At 40.0% G+C, this 17,396-nt stretch overlaps 1 protein-coding gene across 1 annotated transcript in view; it reads left to right on the top strand.

Moving 5' to 3' along the window:
- TESK2 (testis associated actin remodelling kinase 2) overlaps positions 1-17,396 on the top strand; it is a 66,221-nt gene that overhangs the window by 13,951 nt on the left and 34,874 nt on the right. The window contains exons 3-4 of the mRNA XM_072343638.1: positions 7,210-7,331; positions 13,059-13,107. Coding sequence (XP_072199739.1) covers positions 7,210-7,331; positions 13,059-13,107 — 171 coding nt within the window. The remainder of the gene's footprint in view (positions 1-7,209; positions 7,332-13,058; positions 13,108-17,396) is intronic.

Here is a 17,396-nt window from a genome sequence, read left to right as displayed (position 1 = left end):
TAAAATTTTCCATTTCAAAATGGAAAATGATCAGTCGTTTAGAAACCTGGCCTCTTCTAACTCTCATTGAGCAGCTGGTATGTTAAATGGCCGAGGTAAGCTGTCCTCAATTAGTGAGGATGCTTGCAAATGCTGTCAGCAGTAAGAAGAGCACTCTTAATACTGTGACAAGTGGAACCTTGAAATAACAGGTAACCTCTGGCTGGATTTTGTGTTCAGTACAGTGACTTCTGTTGTTCCAGGTCCTTTGGGCCCTTTCTTCTCTTCTGGAAGAGAAATTGTGCCTATCTGAGTATCATTGTGCGGTTTCCCATGGGCAGAGCAGGTGGCAAGATTCCCTTGGCACAGAAGTGTCAGTGGTTTTTTTGTCTCATTTTCCATAACAATTTCTCAAGCGCAGTTAAAAGGTCTGCTTAGTTTTCTGTTCTGGATAGAGATGTGCAGGGTTGGCAGCTCCGGGATTTTCTGTTTTGCCAGCTGGCAAACATGCACATTTGTGTAAGCTCATTCATTGCTGATACTGAGCGACAGGTGCTGATTTACTGTTCTTCAAATAATGGTATTGGCATGTATCCAGCACGACTGAGCCTAGAGAACAGAATACATCCCTTAAGATCTTTGTGGCACACCTCTCTGAATGCTTATTTCTTGGCATTGGGTGGAGTGAGTTCAGTGTATTTCAGTGATGACTGTGACTGTTTTTGTCAGAGGCTGTGATGGTAGCGCATGTGTGTGTGCCACCGAGTAGTTGGAAATTTAAAGATGAGAAATGCAAATTATTACATTCATGGCAATAACAAGGGCAGGTATATTGTTCAAAGTCCCAAATCATTGGGGAATGTTTCCTTACGGCTCCTCAGTAGCCACTGGAGTTAAAGAAAGGAGGTCCAAGACCTGTGTGATAGAGTTAGTCTGCTGCTCATGTTGTTCTCACTTCTGTATGGGGAGCATCCAAAATACCTTGCTTTCAGTGGGTGCTGAGGTCACATCCAAATTGGAGAGACTGCCTCCTCCTGTCCTTGCGACCTTCCTCTGGGGCTGCAGTGGCACTGCAGTGCTTTGGCACCTTCTGGGTGCTGGTTTTACTGGAAGAGGTTAAGGGTTGAGGAGAGGACAGAGCTGTGAAACTTTCCTTTGAGAAATCAATGTAGAGAAGCTTTGCTTTGTTAACTGACCCATAGCAGACCACGTATATAACACAGCAACCTCCACGTAGACAAAATGCAGCTCCTCCGTACTGCTAGTGCTGTAACTGTAATTATGGTAGCAGTAGCTTTTGTGCCAGTGGGCTCTGCACAAAGGGGAGATTGATTTCCTCCTTCTTGCACGAGTAGCATTTATTTGATGGATTTGTGAAGGAAACTTAATTGTTTCTGACCAAAATAAATCTCTCAAGGCTCCCATACAGATTTTAAAAACAAAACCATCATGTCTGTGTAGCGAATAGTTATAAGGACATCACTGATACCTTATGGGGTTGTGTGCTTAGTGGCAAACTGTGTTAGTGCATTGGTCAAAGACTGAAGATGATAGGGAAAGTCAGCATGAAGGATTTTTGCTTGGAGCATCTGCAGATTGTGTAAATGTCACAATCTTTCACACAGGTTAAAAACATGGTAATATGTTTAAAACTGGCAATATTTAGCTGTATATATTAATAAAAGGTAAGTAGGGACTCACAGGTACAGTACTGCATTATGAGTCTTTGCGTGTTACAGGAGTCGTTTGCCAATGTCAATTTTCCATGGCTGATAAATAGTGTCATCACCTCTACTTTATAGACTTAGGGAGAGCAGATGCTTGGAATTGAAGGAGCGAGCTCAGGGCTACTCATAGAGCTAATGAGGCAGCTCACAATAAAGATGTAGAGTAACTGCTCAGTTTTGTAATTGTAGCTCAATATTTATTTCTCTTTTCTAACTGTGACTTTGTTCTTGGGCATAAAGTACGTATCTGAGCTGTACCCTCTGCTTGTGGCATAACAAAACATATGAGGCTCTTCTACATTTTGTAGACCCAGCCCTTTAGTGGTGGGTCCACCTTTGAGCCTTCTGTATTGCAACGGGAATTTTATATGGTTACGTTCTTCTGAACTGGCAACAAAAGAAGTCAACTTCCCCACCCTGGCTGTGCCTGTTTATATCTGATCTCAAGCAGTGGAACAATAGTCCTCTGATTCATTTGTGCTTTCTCTCAAAATAAGACTATGGTCTCTTTTTGCCTGTGATTTAATTGAGATCAAGTTGGTGGCAGAGCTATGCAGAGATTCCTATCGGGAAATGGTTTGTTTAAAGTAAATGGGTGCTGTATTCTGGGCCCTGGTTCTACATTACAGCGGGCAATGAAGAAAAAACAAAATGCAAAAGAAAAATGAGTTTTTTTTGGCACAGGCAAATGGGTTTCTAAAGAAACAACTGTACTGCTCACTAATTATAGGGTTGGGCTTTATTGCAAAAAATTGGAGACTGGCTGGAGGTGTGGAATATGCTGTAGTAACTGAGCGCCTTACTTTGCTGAGTTGGTGACGTTAGAAGCTACTAGAGTTGGATCTTCGTTTAATGACCAATACCACCCCTGTGCACTACAGAGGAAATGGTAAAAGCTGCAGTGTTTTCTGTGTATTTCTCACCATGGTGTTTTTGTTTTGTTTTGTTTTTTTTAATGCAACAGCAATTACTGGAGCACAAATACTGTATCACAATTAGTGCCAAGCTTTTAAAATGGTTTTTTTTTTTGTTTTCTTTTTTTGGGGTGTGTGTGTGTGTGTGAAAAGTTTCCCGTGTATCTTCTGAACCTGTGTGTAAGCTCTTGTAACACATGTTGACTAGTTTTGTTTGGCAAGGCTTTGTTACACTTGGCATGTTTCTCTCTTGCTGCAAGTTAGCGTAGTGACAGTATATACACTGCTGCTCCAAAAACAACCCCAACTCAGTTTCACTCCTTAGCATCAACATAGCAGCTTAATGTTATCTGCGTTGATGTATTTCTTTAAGCTCCCATTTGTCACTACTAATTTTCCTAGTGACGTGGCACTTTTGATGTGATATCAGCATCGCCTCTAAGGATATGTGCATCTGACTATGGGGCACTCTTTAGTGCTTAGGAAAACATTCAAGATGCACAGTTTGTAGAACTGGATTTACAACCTAAGGAACAAGTTTGTTTCCTTAATTAAAGGGAGCTTTCTTCAATCAGAGTTTAGGCATTCCTTTAAGATATTCATCCCCAGGGTGCGAATATATGTCCATGTGAGCGTGGTGACTTGATGCCTTGAGTGTGAGACTTGAACAGAATGCAGCTGACCCTGTGCTGTTTTGGAAGATAACCACAACGAAGTACTTCCAAATCAATATTACTGGTAAACAATGAAAATAAAATGGAAAACTAAGGGCAAAGCTGAAAGCTATGTTGGCAGATTTGTAACATCAGTGTCCTCTGGATGCTCATTTTAAGGACACCTGGAGAGGTAGGGTTATTAATAAAGATCAGAAAGGCTGTGTGAAAGACAAAATCACATTGGTCTTTCCCCTCACCTTCAGTACAGGCAAACAGTAGAATTAATGTTTGGGTATTTAGGAAGCTATGGCATACTTATGACCTAACAAACCATTATTTAAATGATATTTAGTCTTTCAGTGATAAAACAAACAAACAAAAAAATCTTTGTAGCAAGAAGTTAAAAATTAAAAAGAACGATTTTCCTGGCTATTTCTTGTATGAGCTGAATACAATGTTTACATATTGTCTAGTTATTTTGGATGCGAGCTCCCCTCAATTGCTGTTTTCTTTCAAATATGTTACTGTTTCTGTACCTGGTTCCATGATTTCACTGCATACCTCTTTTTTTTTTCAAGAGGTAAGAAGGTCTGGGACCAGAGCGTGGTCTGAAGACCCTGGTCATGCAGGCCATGCAGCTAGCCATAGCCAGGTCAAAGTACTTACAAAGTACTTTGATCCTAGAAGAATCAGAGTGCAAAGGGTCACTTTAACTGCCTGCCAGCAATAAAACAGGGAGGCAATATCTGGTTACTGTGACCTCTGAGTTAGAGGCGCATAGGTAAGCAGACTGAGAGTCTGAAGAGTGTGCAAAGCAGCGTGGGAAGGCTGCTGTAGGACTACCAAAATATTTTCAAGCACAGACGTGATCATCCAGACATCACTGAAAGGTTACTTGATCTCATATGCAAGGAACTCTTATTAATAATAACGTCAACAGCTTTGATAGTTTTACAGCCATCTGCTAGGGATCCTTGTTTATATGTTGTGCATATAGGCATGTGCTGAGGCAAAATGTCCTATAAGCAAATACTACTTTTGATGAATAATGTATCTAAAATCTACTAGGTTAGCTTCTGGAGCTGTTGTCTTATATGCATGTTAGTAGCCTGAAAGGAGATAAAGGTTTAGAAGTAGTTTGGCAAAGTTTTGGCAAGGAATATCAGCACAGACCCCAGTTCAGTTTAGGCTATGAATGACAGATAAGTAGGTGCACAAGGTAGTGTAACTGATAGCTGCAGCTGTAAGGAAGAGCTGACAGCTCAGATGATCTGGAGCTTGACTGAGACCTTAAAAGCAGGACCTGTCTGTCCATTCTTGCTCTGGAAATGCTCTTTGTCAACAGTGCTTCAAAGGAGAGACCACAGTTAGCCTTATATATATTCTAAGTGATTGGTATTGTGTTTTGTAATATATAAGTGAGTATGTAGTTTTTATTCTCAATATTGGCTACTTACCTCTTGAGAAGATGATTTTCAGGTTTCAGCTCTGCTTTTCCCTCCTAACTTGCAGAGTATGTAGTGTGAGATGAAGTCCCTGTTCTCCCACCTCTCCTTTGGTTTGATTTGGTAATTTGATTTGCTATTCTATCAGATTCAGGGGGAATATGACCTCCAACATCAGAACAGTAAACAGAAGTTGAAATAAGGTGACTGGTATTAACTTATTGTCCCCTTAATTGAAACAGAAAGCAACACAGTGCCAGGTGCCTTTTAGAGACCTGTTAACATATCCAGATGGTAGCAACTCAGCGATTTGTAAGTGTGATCAAATGGATTTTACAAAACAAAAAGCCCCCAAAATCACCACAGAACTCACTGCAGCCTATCAAGACCAAAGAGACTTCAGGAATATTCTGAAATGGAGGATGAGAACTATTCTTTACAAAAACTGCTCCTTTCTCTCTGTTCATGGAGTTAGTACTCTTTAAGAAGTAGTTGCTAACCTCTTCCTTTTGCCTGTCAGACCTGAAAATCCAGGAAGCACACAGGGCAATTGCTTCAAAAATACCTTCAGAAGTTCACATAGCTCAAGAATAGAGTCCAGAACAAGGAATGAGGTCCAATGGTAGGCTCTAATTTTACCTAAAAGCTGAGGCAAAAGAACTTGAATTTTTGGCTTGGAATGAGGTGAATTAGATGAATGGCCAAGAGGTAGCTAGCAGAGTTGATGAGAGGCAAATACTGCTCAAAGCCATATTTCATCCAAGTTTCTGCTCACCTTCTATCTCTGTTCATTTCCTATTGGCTGACCTTGGAGCTTCTGTGTCAGTGGAAAGCTGATTTCTGAGGAAGTTCTGTTGAGAGTAGATCTTTGTCTGTATGACTTGAGCTTCAAATCTTTGCCATTCCTTGTAAACCCCAAGTTCCTCCACCACAACACCCAGGATTCCTAACCCTTCTTCCAGAGGAAGTGTTTCTTGTGCTGTTATGTGTAGATGGAAAGTTTGTAAATAGTCCTTATTCTTAATTTGCAGTGGTAGAACAAATCTCCCTTAAATCTATGAAAAAAACTTTTCTTAATTCTGGTTTCCCAGCCAAAGAGTTGATGCAAATAAAACTGAAATCTAAATAAAACACATATTTAAAAATACATGCATATGGAGATGGAGTTGTCCATCTCAACTTGTTCATTCAAATTGGCTAGGTATGCAAAAGCTGCCTAAAATTAAGAGTTAATGAAAGCAGACAATAGACACAGGAAACCTGGCAAGTAACAGTAAACCTCATCACCTTAACATGCAATCATCCCACTTAAAACTAATAAGCATGCCAAACAGGCAAAACAGGTCAAACATGGAGCAAGTCTGGATTATCTTGTTATAAAACTAAAGCTGGCATTTGACTAGTTTTGTTTGTTTGTTTTTAAAGCCAATATTGCCACTGAAAAGAGAAGTCTCAGCTCATCAACTTACTGCTGGTTTCTGCTATCCCTGATGGTTTCTACACCTTTCTCCATCTCCTTTCTCTGATCCTTTTTACACTGGGATTACTGTGTGACTGTGGGTTAGCCAATTGAGGAGCTCATGCATGGGCAGGGGAGGAGCAGGAGAAAATGCCTGAGAGCAATTTTTCATCTTGCTCAGTCTGATGATGATGTTTGCCACTCTTAGCTGAAGTGCTTCCCGTGCTGCCCTATACTTTTCACTGGGATGGGGAGTAGGCAGGTGTCTCCAGCATTAAGATAGACACACATCTAAAACATGACACCCTTTCCCTCCAGTACTTCCCTGTGCTGAATTCGTAGTGCTTCTCATTTAGGTGAAATACTCTTGTTCTTGTAGACAGTGGGCAAATGAAACCTGAAAATAGGTATCACTTGATGCTTTACTCATACTAGTGAGCATCATTGCCAAAAGGCATACCCAGCTTTCTTCTTACTTCCACTTCATCTGGAGTTCAGCTGTTATTGTTTTAACTGTCTGCTTTGCAGTGTGAGTTTGGACAAATGCTTTCTCTCTGCTGAGTGCCTCTAGTCAAAAAGTAAACCTCGACTGTCTGTGAAATTTGCCCTGTAGCTGTATAAGTCAGGGCCTCTCATAACGCATTCTGTGGATCCTTAAAACCAACCACTACCCTGGGAAAGGAAGAGGGATGAGTGGAAAGCATTTGAGTTTCCTAGGATTTAGAGTCGGGAGCTTTCTCTCCCTGAGCAAATAAGTGACTACTTCCACTTGTACCGAGAAGCTGATAATTTTTTTTCAGCTTCTCAAACTTGGTCATCAGTTGCATGGGAAGTGTAAAATACCTTTCTTCATTCGGATGCTGTGCCTATTGAAAGTAGCTGTGTGATAAAGATGAGGGAAATCAGAGTATACATCAAATCAATTGTCATGAAGTATATTTCAGTTGTTCTACAACTGTCCTGGTTTTTCAGCCTTGTGTTTCATGTTGCCAGGATATGTCCTTACTGCTTTTTACTTGTGTCCTGTAGGTGAGACACAGAACTTCAGACCAGGTAATGGCTTTGAAGATGAACACGCTGAACAGCAACAGAGCGAACATGCTGAAAGAGGTTCAACTTATGAATAGACTCTCACATCCAAACATCTTAAGGTATACTGTTCTTCCTCTGAATTGTTTGCAGATGCACTTCCTAGTGTGTCTGGTATCCAATGGATATTAATGACCATCGGCTAATTAAAAATAAATAAATTAAAACTCTTCTTTGCCAGTGCTCCAGAATGTATCACAGCTTTTTACAGGCTATCCGTTCCAACATGCCTACAGTTAATTTCATGATGTTATTGCAAAGGTTCTAGTCGTTTTACTGTTATTGCACTTATGTGAACAATTACTATTGTTGATTATTTGAGACTACTTTTGCTTCTCTGCTGTCCATATCAACTCATTTTCACTTTTACAAAAGCCTTTTAAGGTTTTTATTTCAACCTAGAACCGCCAATACGGAGTCTGGATTAGTCTGACTTTCTTCCATCCGTTAACACTGTAGAGATTACTTACAGATAGGTTTGTGTTTTACCTTAGTGACTGTGGACACTTTTGTGCACACAGTTGTGTCAAGGTGTTTCTATTTCTCTGTTTCTAATAAGTTGTGAAGCAGCAGTTTGGTTTTTTTTAGGCTTTAAAAATAGTTTGTGGGGGTTTTTTTGGCATGGAGTTGTAAGGCTAATTTTAAATAACCCCACTCTCATTTCAGTGTTTCTGTGCTCAAATCCTGCATTTGACCAGCACTGTAGATATCTGTTTTAATCAGAAGACATTGAAGAGCTTAGTTTTCATTTACCAAGTTTCCAGTAAGTAAGTAATCTCTGTGGTAGCATCACAGAGATTCCGGTGGTCAAATATATACATATAAAAAATACCTATTAAAAAAATCTTGATGGAAAATTCATTAGGAAAAGTGAGAAACTAGCCTGCACTAGAGGGTTTATTTTGGCAAAAATGGAACTTCTTGGTTAAGGATGTTTTGGAATAGAAGTTCTTGAAGCTGCATTGAATGGTGGAAAGGGGATTGTGATCTTCTGCATCCCTCTCTCTTGCTTCCTATTTCTATTAGCAAATGTGATTCCAGAGGCAGAGTAGATGTTAACTGTAGTGCAGTAATTTATTCAGTTGCTGTCTTGGTGATCATAAGGAAGAGCTGCTTTTCTTGTTCTTTGTTTACCCCAAGGATCAGATTAGGGATGTTTCAGGAGCAAAAGCAGACTAGTGGTGTTCATCAGTGCTCAGCACTGTTTCTACTGTCAACTGCATTATCTCTTATCTCCATCTCGTTCTTGCATGCAAACTGGAGGGCTAAAATGCTTTTCTGCCTTGGCTTGATGCTTGTCCTTCCTGTTAGTGTGAGATGCTGCTGCCTTCTGGCAGCCTGGCTTATCACATCTTACCTCAAAGAAGATGGTGAGAGCAGGAGTGGAAAGGTGAGCTGGGGTTCTGGTTTGTACCATATAGTGTTTACTGCAGTCATGTTAATATGGGGTGGCTGATACAGAGTAAGACAAATAGCTGGGACTCGTTGAGCCAGAGGTTTGGAACATTTCTTTGCTCCCATATTAGCTAGTATCACATTTAAGTACAGTGCTGTTCAGGGTTTAGGTTAGATCTGCTGCCAGGCCTGGTGTATGCTTCTGAGTGTTTTTCAGCACTTTGATGCTTCTCTGAATGCTGATGTTGCACTGCAGTCATGAGTTTTTGCCTAAGTCAGTAGAAGAAAATGGAGCTGGAAGGAGCTCAAGGAGGCTGTTGCTGTCTTAGAGTCAGGAGCCCTACAGCTCCCAGCCTAGGAGACCTGATACCGTCTCGTTCTGGTTTTGATACCTTTACATTCTAGAAATGTCTTACAAGTGTGTTTTCCTTATTTTGAGAAATGAAGCGGTGTGCAAACACAGATGGTCCAACTCCTGTGCTGTCTGTTAAATTAGTGCATCTTCAATTTTGAGATAGAATTTCAATTTTTAATATCACTACAGTTTTCATTAAAAATACTTCTTTATTTAATCTGTACCTCAGGGACTTCATTTAAAACATCCTGTATGCAAAAAGCCTTAAATTACGTGTTAAGTGCTCTCATGGGAGCTCTTGGAGATATTGCTGTGTTCGACAGTGTGTGTGTAGGCAGACTGACTCGTTGATTGAATCTGCTGTTCTGTGCACACACACACAAAATGTGACATACACGCATTCTCATTCTATGAACTTTAAGGAGAATTTTCTTTCAGCTACTTTTGGACTAATCTAGCACCCTGGAAAGGCAGTACAATTGTTTTAAATGCATTTTCTCCTGTCAAACTTTCCTTCTTGTGAAACTGTGATTGAATTTGAGCCAGTAGGTAGAAGGATGGCTTTTGTCTTTTAGCATCATTTCTCTTGTATTGAGTGATAGTTCAAAAGAAAGGAAATTATTTATTTTTTACTTTTTTTCTGTGTAATGCAGTTATCTAAAGGGAGTATTTTATAAATGCTGCATGCAAAACAGCAGAAGAGAGGATGTGTTGTAATATGTTACAGAAGGGATGGATGAAATGTTTTGCCTCTGTCTTGAATCAAAAAGCAGGTGTAGAAAACTAAGTACATTTTTAGAATCATGCATAAAACATCAGGTAACGTTTAATGCAGACTTAGTGTTCTTTCTTATACTCTTCCCTCTCCAACAATAGCCAGTGCAATGAAATAAGCATCTGCCTGTCTTTTGAACTCATTTCTCTATGTGTTAGTGAGCTTGTATGAAAGATTTTTGTATTGGTGATTTTGGTTTGCTTCTGATTTTTAAAGTTATCTTCAGCCTACCAAATTCTTTTATACAAGCAAGCAGTGATTTCAGAGGGTGTGTTGGACTGTAACTACCGTAGGTTTATCTGTAGAGCAAAGACACTTTCTAGTGAAGTTCTTCCAGTGGAAAGCATGTATGCAATACCTGAATGTCCACAACGGCTCTTTAATCTGGATATTAGCTTGTTTAATCTAACAAAGATGCAAAGATTGGGCACTATGGTTCTTATTCTCCAGGCCTGTCTAGAACTTTCTCCCTGCAGTCTGAAGTGAATGAAAGCACTTTGGATAACTGCCCTCAAAACCATTCAGAATACTTCTTCCTCCTCTTCTTTAGGAGGACAGGTGATACAGACTGTGGAAATGTTCTGCACTGTACTTAGCAGTGTGGACTCAAATAGCATCCCTTATATTTGCAGCCTCTGGGGAAAATTTTCCAGCTGCTGGTTTTGACTTTGGAAGTGATTCAGCTTTCCTGATAAGGCTGGACGTACTGTCTTGAAAAATAAACTTCCTTATATCTGCAAGTAGTCTCCTCCGCTGACTTACTCATTGAAGCTTCTTCCAACTAGAAATGCTTACAGGAAGTGTAACTCTTGGCTGATGAGACATGCTGCTGAAGTTCACCTACAAGCACATTTTGGCTCTGCAGGCGGTGCATCTTGCCAGCAGGACTAATCTCGTCTGTACTGGGCCAGCATGTCAGCTTCCTATCCACAGAGTTTGGGATCTTCTGTGGGTTGAGCTCAGAAATTAGAATCTTATGTTAAACTTGTTAATTGTATTTCCTGGTGGCTGCTGAGTGTATTATCTTTTAGTGAGAAGGCTTCTCTATAGTATTTTGTAGCAGTACTTGGCTTAGCCAAGTATTGCTTGATACAGCAGTTAAGATGACGCTTTACAGGAATCTGAATCACTAGAGGTTTGTTCTATCAATCTATTTTCCAGAGACTGAAAAATGAGATTCTTGACATGATCTTTTAATGGTTTCACTGTGTTGCCTGTAAACTCATTAAGTCTGTTTTATCAGTGTATCTGGTTTCTCTTTTCCTGGCTAATATCTTCCAAAGATGTGGGTTGTATAAATATATTTTTATCCTGCCTTTTCCACATGATTGCAATATTGAGCTTGACTTTAATTTCCAATTTAAGGTTAGAAATGTTAGTCTGTTTCCTAGTAGAAATTCAAGGTGCTGAAGAATTGTTGAGCTCTTACTCTCGGTAACTTGAGCTGCTGTGTCTTTCCTGCCTGATGTGTCGGTTTGCTGAGGCTATGAATACGTTTCCATTGAGTCATCCTTTGATCAAACAGGTCATCAGAAAAGGGTCTACCAGCATGCTGGTGAAAGACATCTCTCCTGTTTGGTAAAGATGGGACGACATGTTTAACAGGATTCTTAATTCTAACCTCAGTTTTCATTGAATGAAAGTACTGTAGCATACAGGATTAACCTCTTCAGTGTGTTTCAGAAAAGAGAAAACACCAGCTCCAAATTTGTGTTATCTTGAATTAAGTGAAACTATTAACACCTCACTTTTTAAGCCTTGCAGAATGCATGGAAGTAGAAGCTTTGGAGAGGTCTACATTTCTTAGTTGTAGGAAGCTTAATTTGTGAACACGTTTATGAAAGAGTTCATACACAGTTGCTGTGTGAAGTAAAACTCAGAACAATGTTTGTGTAGATAATGTATCTAAAACAGCTCTTCTCCCTCTTCCCCTGAACACCTATTGTGCATTATTGCTCTTCATTAAGCAAGAGGAGTTGTGTTTTCACTCTCAAATAAAAAAAAGTTGCATATTTCATTTGGAGAAAGTGATATTTGAGGTAAGAGCAGACAACAGAGTTTAAAGCAAGAGTCCTGCTACTTCTATTTTGTTATAAAAACAGATTTCCACAGCTCAGCTTATGCAAAGAACCTTACCTATGTTATTTCTCTTTTGCTGTTTGTAATTTACCAGTCAGCTGTTAGACAAGAGAACAGTAAGGATCATTCATTTGTTCAGAAGCAGCTTAGCTGAACTCGAACTGTGTGTCTTGCATCATTTTGGTTTTAAATTCAGAAAGTTTGAGGCTAAAAAGAGCCTTTTCCTTCAAACTGATCACTGCAGGATTCCCATTGCATTTAATGGAATTGTGCCTTTGTACCTCCTGTGAAGCGGAGGTTTCTGAACACTATCCAATGACAGGCAATGCGTTTTTGCCTGTAGAGACCAAAATCTGAATGATAATCTAAAAATAACCAAAATCTTGACTGTGCAGGGAGGACTCCAAGGTGCATACAGGTTGTTGTACTGAGCTTTCTCACAGGAGATGTTTATTGTTACTGTTAATTTGCGTTTTGTTACTTAGAAGCTCAGCTTGTATTGTAGAATAATGAGCTTTTAATTATTCCTCTTATGTTTAAATATGGTATTTTCTCTGTCATTATTCAGAAAAGTCAAGGGATTGATGGTCATTTCTTTTAGCAGGAGTCTGAACCTTGCACAGTGGGTTGTGTATGTACCAGATACCATCAAAAGTTGCTTTAATGCAAGTGTTGAAAACAAAAGGGAGGCACAGGGGAAAAGAGAAGTATGCTGCATTCACATGCCCTCACAGTCCTCTGTGGTTAGGAATGGGGTAGAAAGGAACATCTTCGTACTTATTCAGCACAATGAGAAGGGAAGTAATTTGTACTTTATGCAGACCAACAGTGGATTACTTGGCTTCATTGAAGCAGGGAGCTCTGGGGCTGTTCCTTTCTGCAAAAACATTATATGCTGGCCTTTGCTTGTAGTTTAGTTAGTAACTTTCCGTCTTGTTTGAGCAGTTTCCTGTGCTCTCTTGGAACATGTATTGCAGTGTAGGCATATAATTTTGTTTCATGCTGAGACTTTTAAATAATTGACCTTGCATTGTCTGAGGCTGATTATTTTTTCCCCTTTTTCCTTCTTTCTTGTGCTAGCTGCTACTTTCTATTATCCTCGTTTCTTTATAAAAAACAAAGAAAAGAAAAAAAAAGAGGGGGGGAAAAAAGCCCAAACCACTTCTCTTTTTTTGTTTCTTGTAGGTTTATGGGTGTCTGTGTGCATCAAGGACAGCTGCACGCACTTACTGAGGTAAGGCTATTTCATGATACATGCGCTCAATATGAAATTGCTCACAGGCCAGATTCTGCAATTGCTCTTTACCTACAGTTGTAGTTTCTTTTATGAGGCCTTGATAGATAACCACGTGCTGCTTGCTATGCAGAGGTAAGATTGCAGCATCAGGTCTTAGAACTGTATTTCCTGGTAGCCCTTGGATGTCTTTCATCATTAGAAGGTCTCATTAAGATGAAAAAGTCACAGTAGGAACATAAAGTTCCACTGATAATAGTCAGATTAGAGATTTGGGTTGCCACTGAGATGCTCCTAAGTAGTACTTGTTTTGGAGACCTTGCATTGCATTTATGTCTCATTTATTATTCTCTGATTCATATGCATCTCGCAGATGAATCAGGGATATTTCAGCTGGGTGATATCAGTATTCCATGCTGTGCTATTATTCTAAATAACATGAAGATTACATCTTTATCTGAGTTCCATAAAGAGGATCTATTCCATTGCCTCTATTTCCTGGCCGAGGTCTATTTATCAAATGAGAAACAGTTTAGTTCACATGGGCCTTCCCACCAAGTTTCACTGGATTATGTGTTTAATCCCCCTCAGGAAAAACAAACAAACAAAAAAACCCCAAACCAAACAGAAGGAAGGTTCTCTTGCTGTGAACAGTGTTAGCTATTTTGTGTCAAAAATCAAGGCAGTGTTTATTCTGCTGTTTTAGTTTGAGTACAGATTGGGGAGATGCTTCTGTTTTGTAAAGTTTGTGTTTCTTGTTTACATTTATTTTGTAGGAACTGCTTAATTAAAAAATTAACCATTTTTTCTCCTACCTAAAAGTAAGACAAGTGGTAACGTGTATGTTATTACTTATCAATTAAAATGGATTTCTGGTGCATTTGCCAAAGAATTACTTAAAATGTTCATGTTAAAGAAGATCCTTGCAAAGTTTTGAGAGTAAGATTTGCTCTCAGCATGGTGTAAAAGTATGTATAGCAATTACTTGTGTGTAGCTTGTCTCGTGTGGATCAAAGTGGACATGTATAATCCCTTTGATAGGAAAAACAACCTAGGGGCAAGTCGTTCTTTCCCATCCAGTAGTTGGTCTTCAGTTTTATAGAATGAATGGAATTAGATGTGTTTTCTGCTGGTAGAGGTGTTCTTCGTCTTGAAGTGTGTGTGCAGTAATGTTTCTATTCTGATGACTTGCGAAAGTTCAGGGAAGGGGGCCGAAATGGCCAACTGAAAGAGAAACTAGCAAGATGTACATGTTGAGTCACCGTTGCAAATATAGCCCAGGAGGATAAACAAATTATCCATCATCTTGTGGCTTCTTTCAGGCTCAAAAAAGGTGGTCTCCTACCTTCCACAGCTTAACATAGTTGATACTAGTCTGACACTGCTAGCACATAGAACTTCTTCCACGGTTTTACTTCTTTGGAAATGAGCTATTGATTCAGCAGCCCATTCCTTGGTAGGTTGCTCAGGTGCAGGGAGAATCTCTCACTGCCTACCCTGGACCTGTTCTGAAAGGAGCTTAATTATCACTTGTTGTCATGAATTATGCATAGTACGAAAAGTTATGTTTTGATAGCATGGTTGATGATATTTCTAAGTGGAAGAGATGCAGCATCACTTAAAGCTTATGTCTGAGGAGGTGGTAGGAAATCATATTTGTTTGCATGTGCGTGTTTTCACGGTATAAGAAGTTGAGCTCTTGTGACAAATAACTGATGGATTGTATGGGAGATTGGTAATCACAGCCTGAACCTCTGATTAATCAGCTGAGGCAAGTATGGGGTCAGCTGTGGGAGCACAGGTGAGAGTGATGTAGCTGTGCTCCCGGAAGGGGTGGAGCTCGACTCCATCCCCTCTGAGACCTCATTTAAGGGCTGACTCCCACTGAGGCAGCATCTCTTGGAGATCGCTCACCAGTGAGGACTGCCCCAGCTTCTTCAGCCAAGGCACCACCACTGGTGAGTTTTCCTTATTCCTTCTGTACATTTGCTACCATCTGTTTATTAACAACCAATACATGGATGAATTTAGATGACTTGTGCTTAGTAGCCTCTGTGCTATTAGCAGGAAAGGCAGCAGGCCCAAACGTTAGAGGAGCATTGAGCATTTTGTAAGTTAGCTAAGGGGCAGTATTGGTAGCATACAGTACTTACTATTGGAAGACAGTCTACAGTGTTACAGATTTCTCTTCTCATGTCTTTAAACATATGGAGAGCTCAATACAGGGATCATGCAGAGTAGGTTTTTTGCCTAAGGAAGACCTCAGTATGTAGGCCTTGGGTTTTTTCCCTACTGGCAGCATTTTGCATTGCTTTAATTGTCCTTTCTCTTATGTGGCTTTTGGTTTTAAAACTGCTACTTAAGCAGTTTGTTTTGCTTTTCCAACAACAACAAAATTATTTAATTATAGGTTGTCCTAGGGCTTCTACCTTGTTCTAAATCTACAAGTGTATCAGTTTTGAAAATGCAGTATTATTTTTGAAGTTCTGCTCAAACCAGAAGCCTATAGCATGTGCTGCTTTTGAAGTAGTTCACTATCTATCCTTAGAGAAACGGTAATTTAGGGTGGTGGGGACCTCTGTCCTTGAAAGCATGCCTTAAACATTTAAGGGAAGTGGAACTCAGGTAAGTTGGCAGGTTTTAGACTGTCTCACGAACATCAAGCTAATGGGCGTGGATTTACTGTGCTCACTTTCTGTAAAACTGGGAACTGAATATTTCTTAGCACTCACCTCTAGTCTGTGGCTAACGGTTTGGTTCTGAGGCTATGAGTCTGCAGTGCACTTGCATGCCTCTCTCACCTAATTCCAGGCTCTCTTTCAAACTTCTTGGTGTTTTCTGTCCACTTCCCTAATCTAACAGCTCTATTATCTACTGTTTCTTCATCTCCTGCCACACAGCATCCTCAGATGTTGAGAATTTTGCAGAGAAGTACAGGCAGCGGTGTCAGTTGGCATGAGACATAGCTGAGCTTGCAGAGACCTGATAGGAGCCACTACCAGGAAATTAGCAAACACATTTCTTTGTGTTTCATGTTGTATAGGCCCATGCTGTTACAGGAAAGCAAGTAACATAGTTTATGGTCTTGCATATAGCAGCCACTCAGTACCTTTTTGCTGAGCTTAAGTTCTTTGTTGAACCTTGTTAAGCACATTTATCTGAATTGCTGAGAGAGATCAGGCTTGAATACTGTTATAGCTCAATGTATGTATGTGCACAGAGTCATACTGCTTGGTAATTCCTTCATCAAGAAAATGGAAGTCCTGACAGCTGTGTGTGTAGAAAAGGAGCAAGGGAGGGAGAACCTGTTGATTGAGTTATCTCGAAACTGCCGTGCTTTATAAACAATAGCTAATTGCTACTAGAAAATGAAGTATGGCTGTTACTCATTTTGGGTGATAGGAAAATAGGGCATGAATGTTCTGCTGCCACAATTTGAAGCTATAGCTGTGTTTGCTTGGTGTAGAATCTGATGCACATTGGAGCTTTCTCAGACCTAGTGCAGGGCTGTGGCAGTGTGACAGGAGCACAAGGGCAGCAGCTGAGGGCTGGGCGGTGTTATTTCAGCCAGCAGCAGGATGTGCTATCTGCATAACATGCCACTCCAGCACTCTTTCAGTCTTTCTCCTTGACATCCTACCGAGTCAGTCCTCCTGATTCTATCCCAAGCATTTGGTGCTCTGTTAGGTGTTTCATGAGTCCAACGTTCTACATAAACAGCCTTTGTTTTAAGAAGCTGCGTATGTGGCATTTGAATAAATGTGAAATGATTGTAAGGGACAAGCCAGACATTCTGGGCACATGGTTCCTTCAGCAGCTTCCATACCCCATTTGGTGAGTCCTTACCAACAATCTCATGTAGTGTGTCTTTCAGATGCTGCATGCACGAAGGTGCCTTGAACTATAAAATGTCTTGACTTGTTGTTTTTTTTCTTTTAGTAAGTTCTGTGATAACTGAAAACTCTGCTTAGGCCAAAGCTGGAGTGATAGTTTAGGCAAACTGTAAATACAGTAAGTGGAGTTTCAGGCCTTCCTGCTTGTTGTATTCTTTTGCTCTTGGAGATGGTGCTAACTGGGGAGAAAGATATTAACAGCTTAAAATTGTCAGAATTGTTACAATTGTGCTGAATTATTCTTCTACAAGGAAGGGAAAATAAATTCTTTAAGAGGAAGGGTCCTTCCGAATTAAAACTTTGACAGGCAGCATTTAGCATCAATAATGTTTTATTGAAACATCATCCTATCCCTTATTTTTTCCTTCTCTTTTGGTGGAGAGGCTTTGTGTCTGC

This window comes from Excalfactoria chinensis, chromosome 8, assembly GCF_039878825.1.
Source record: "Excalfactoria chinensis isolate bCotChi1 chromosome 8, bCotChi1.hap2, whole genome shotgun sequence".
In the NCBI taxonomy this organism is placed as follows: Eukaryota; Metazoa; Chordata; class Aves; order Galliformes; family Phasianidae; genus Excalfactoria; species Excalfactoria chinensis.
This window is presented reverse-complemented; position numbering and strand designations above follow the sequence as displayed.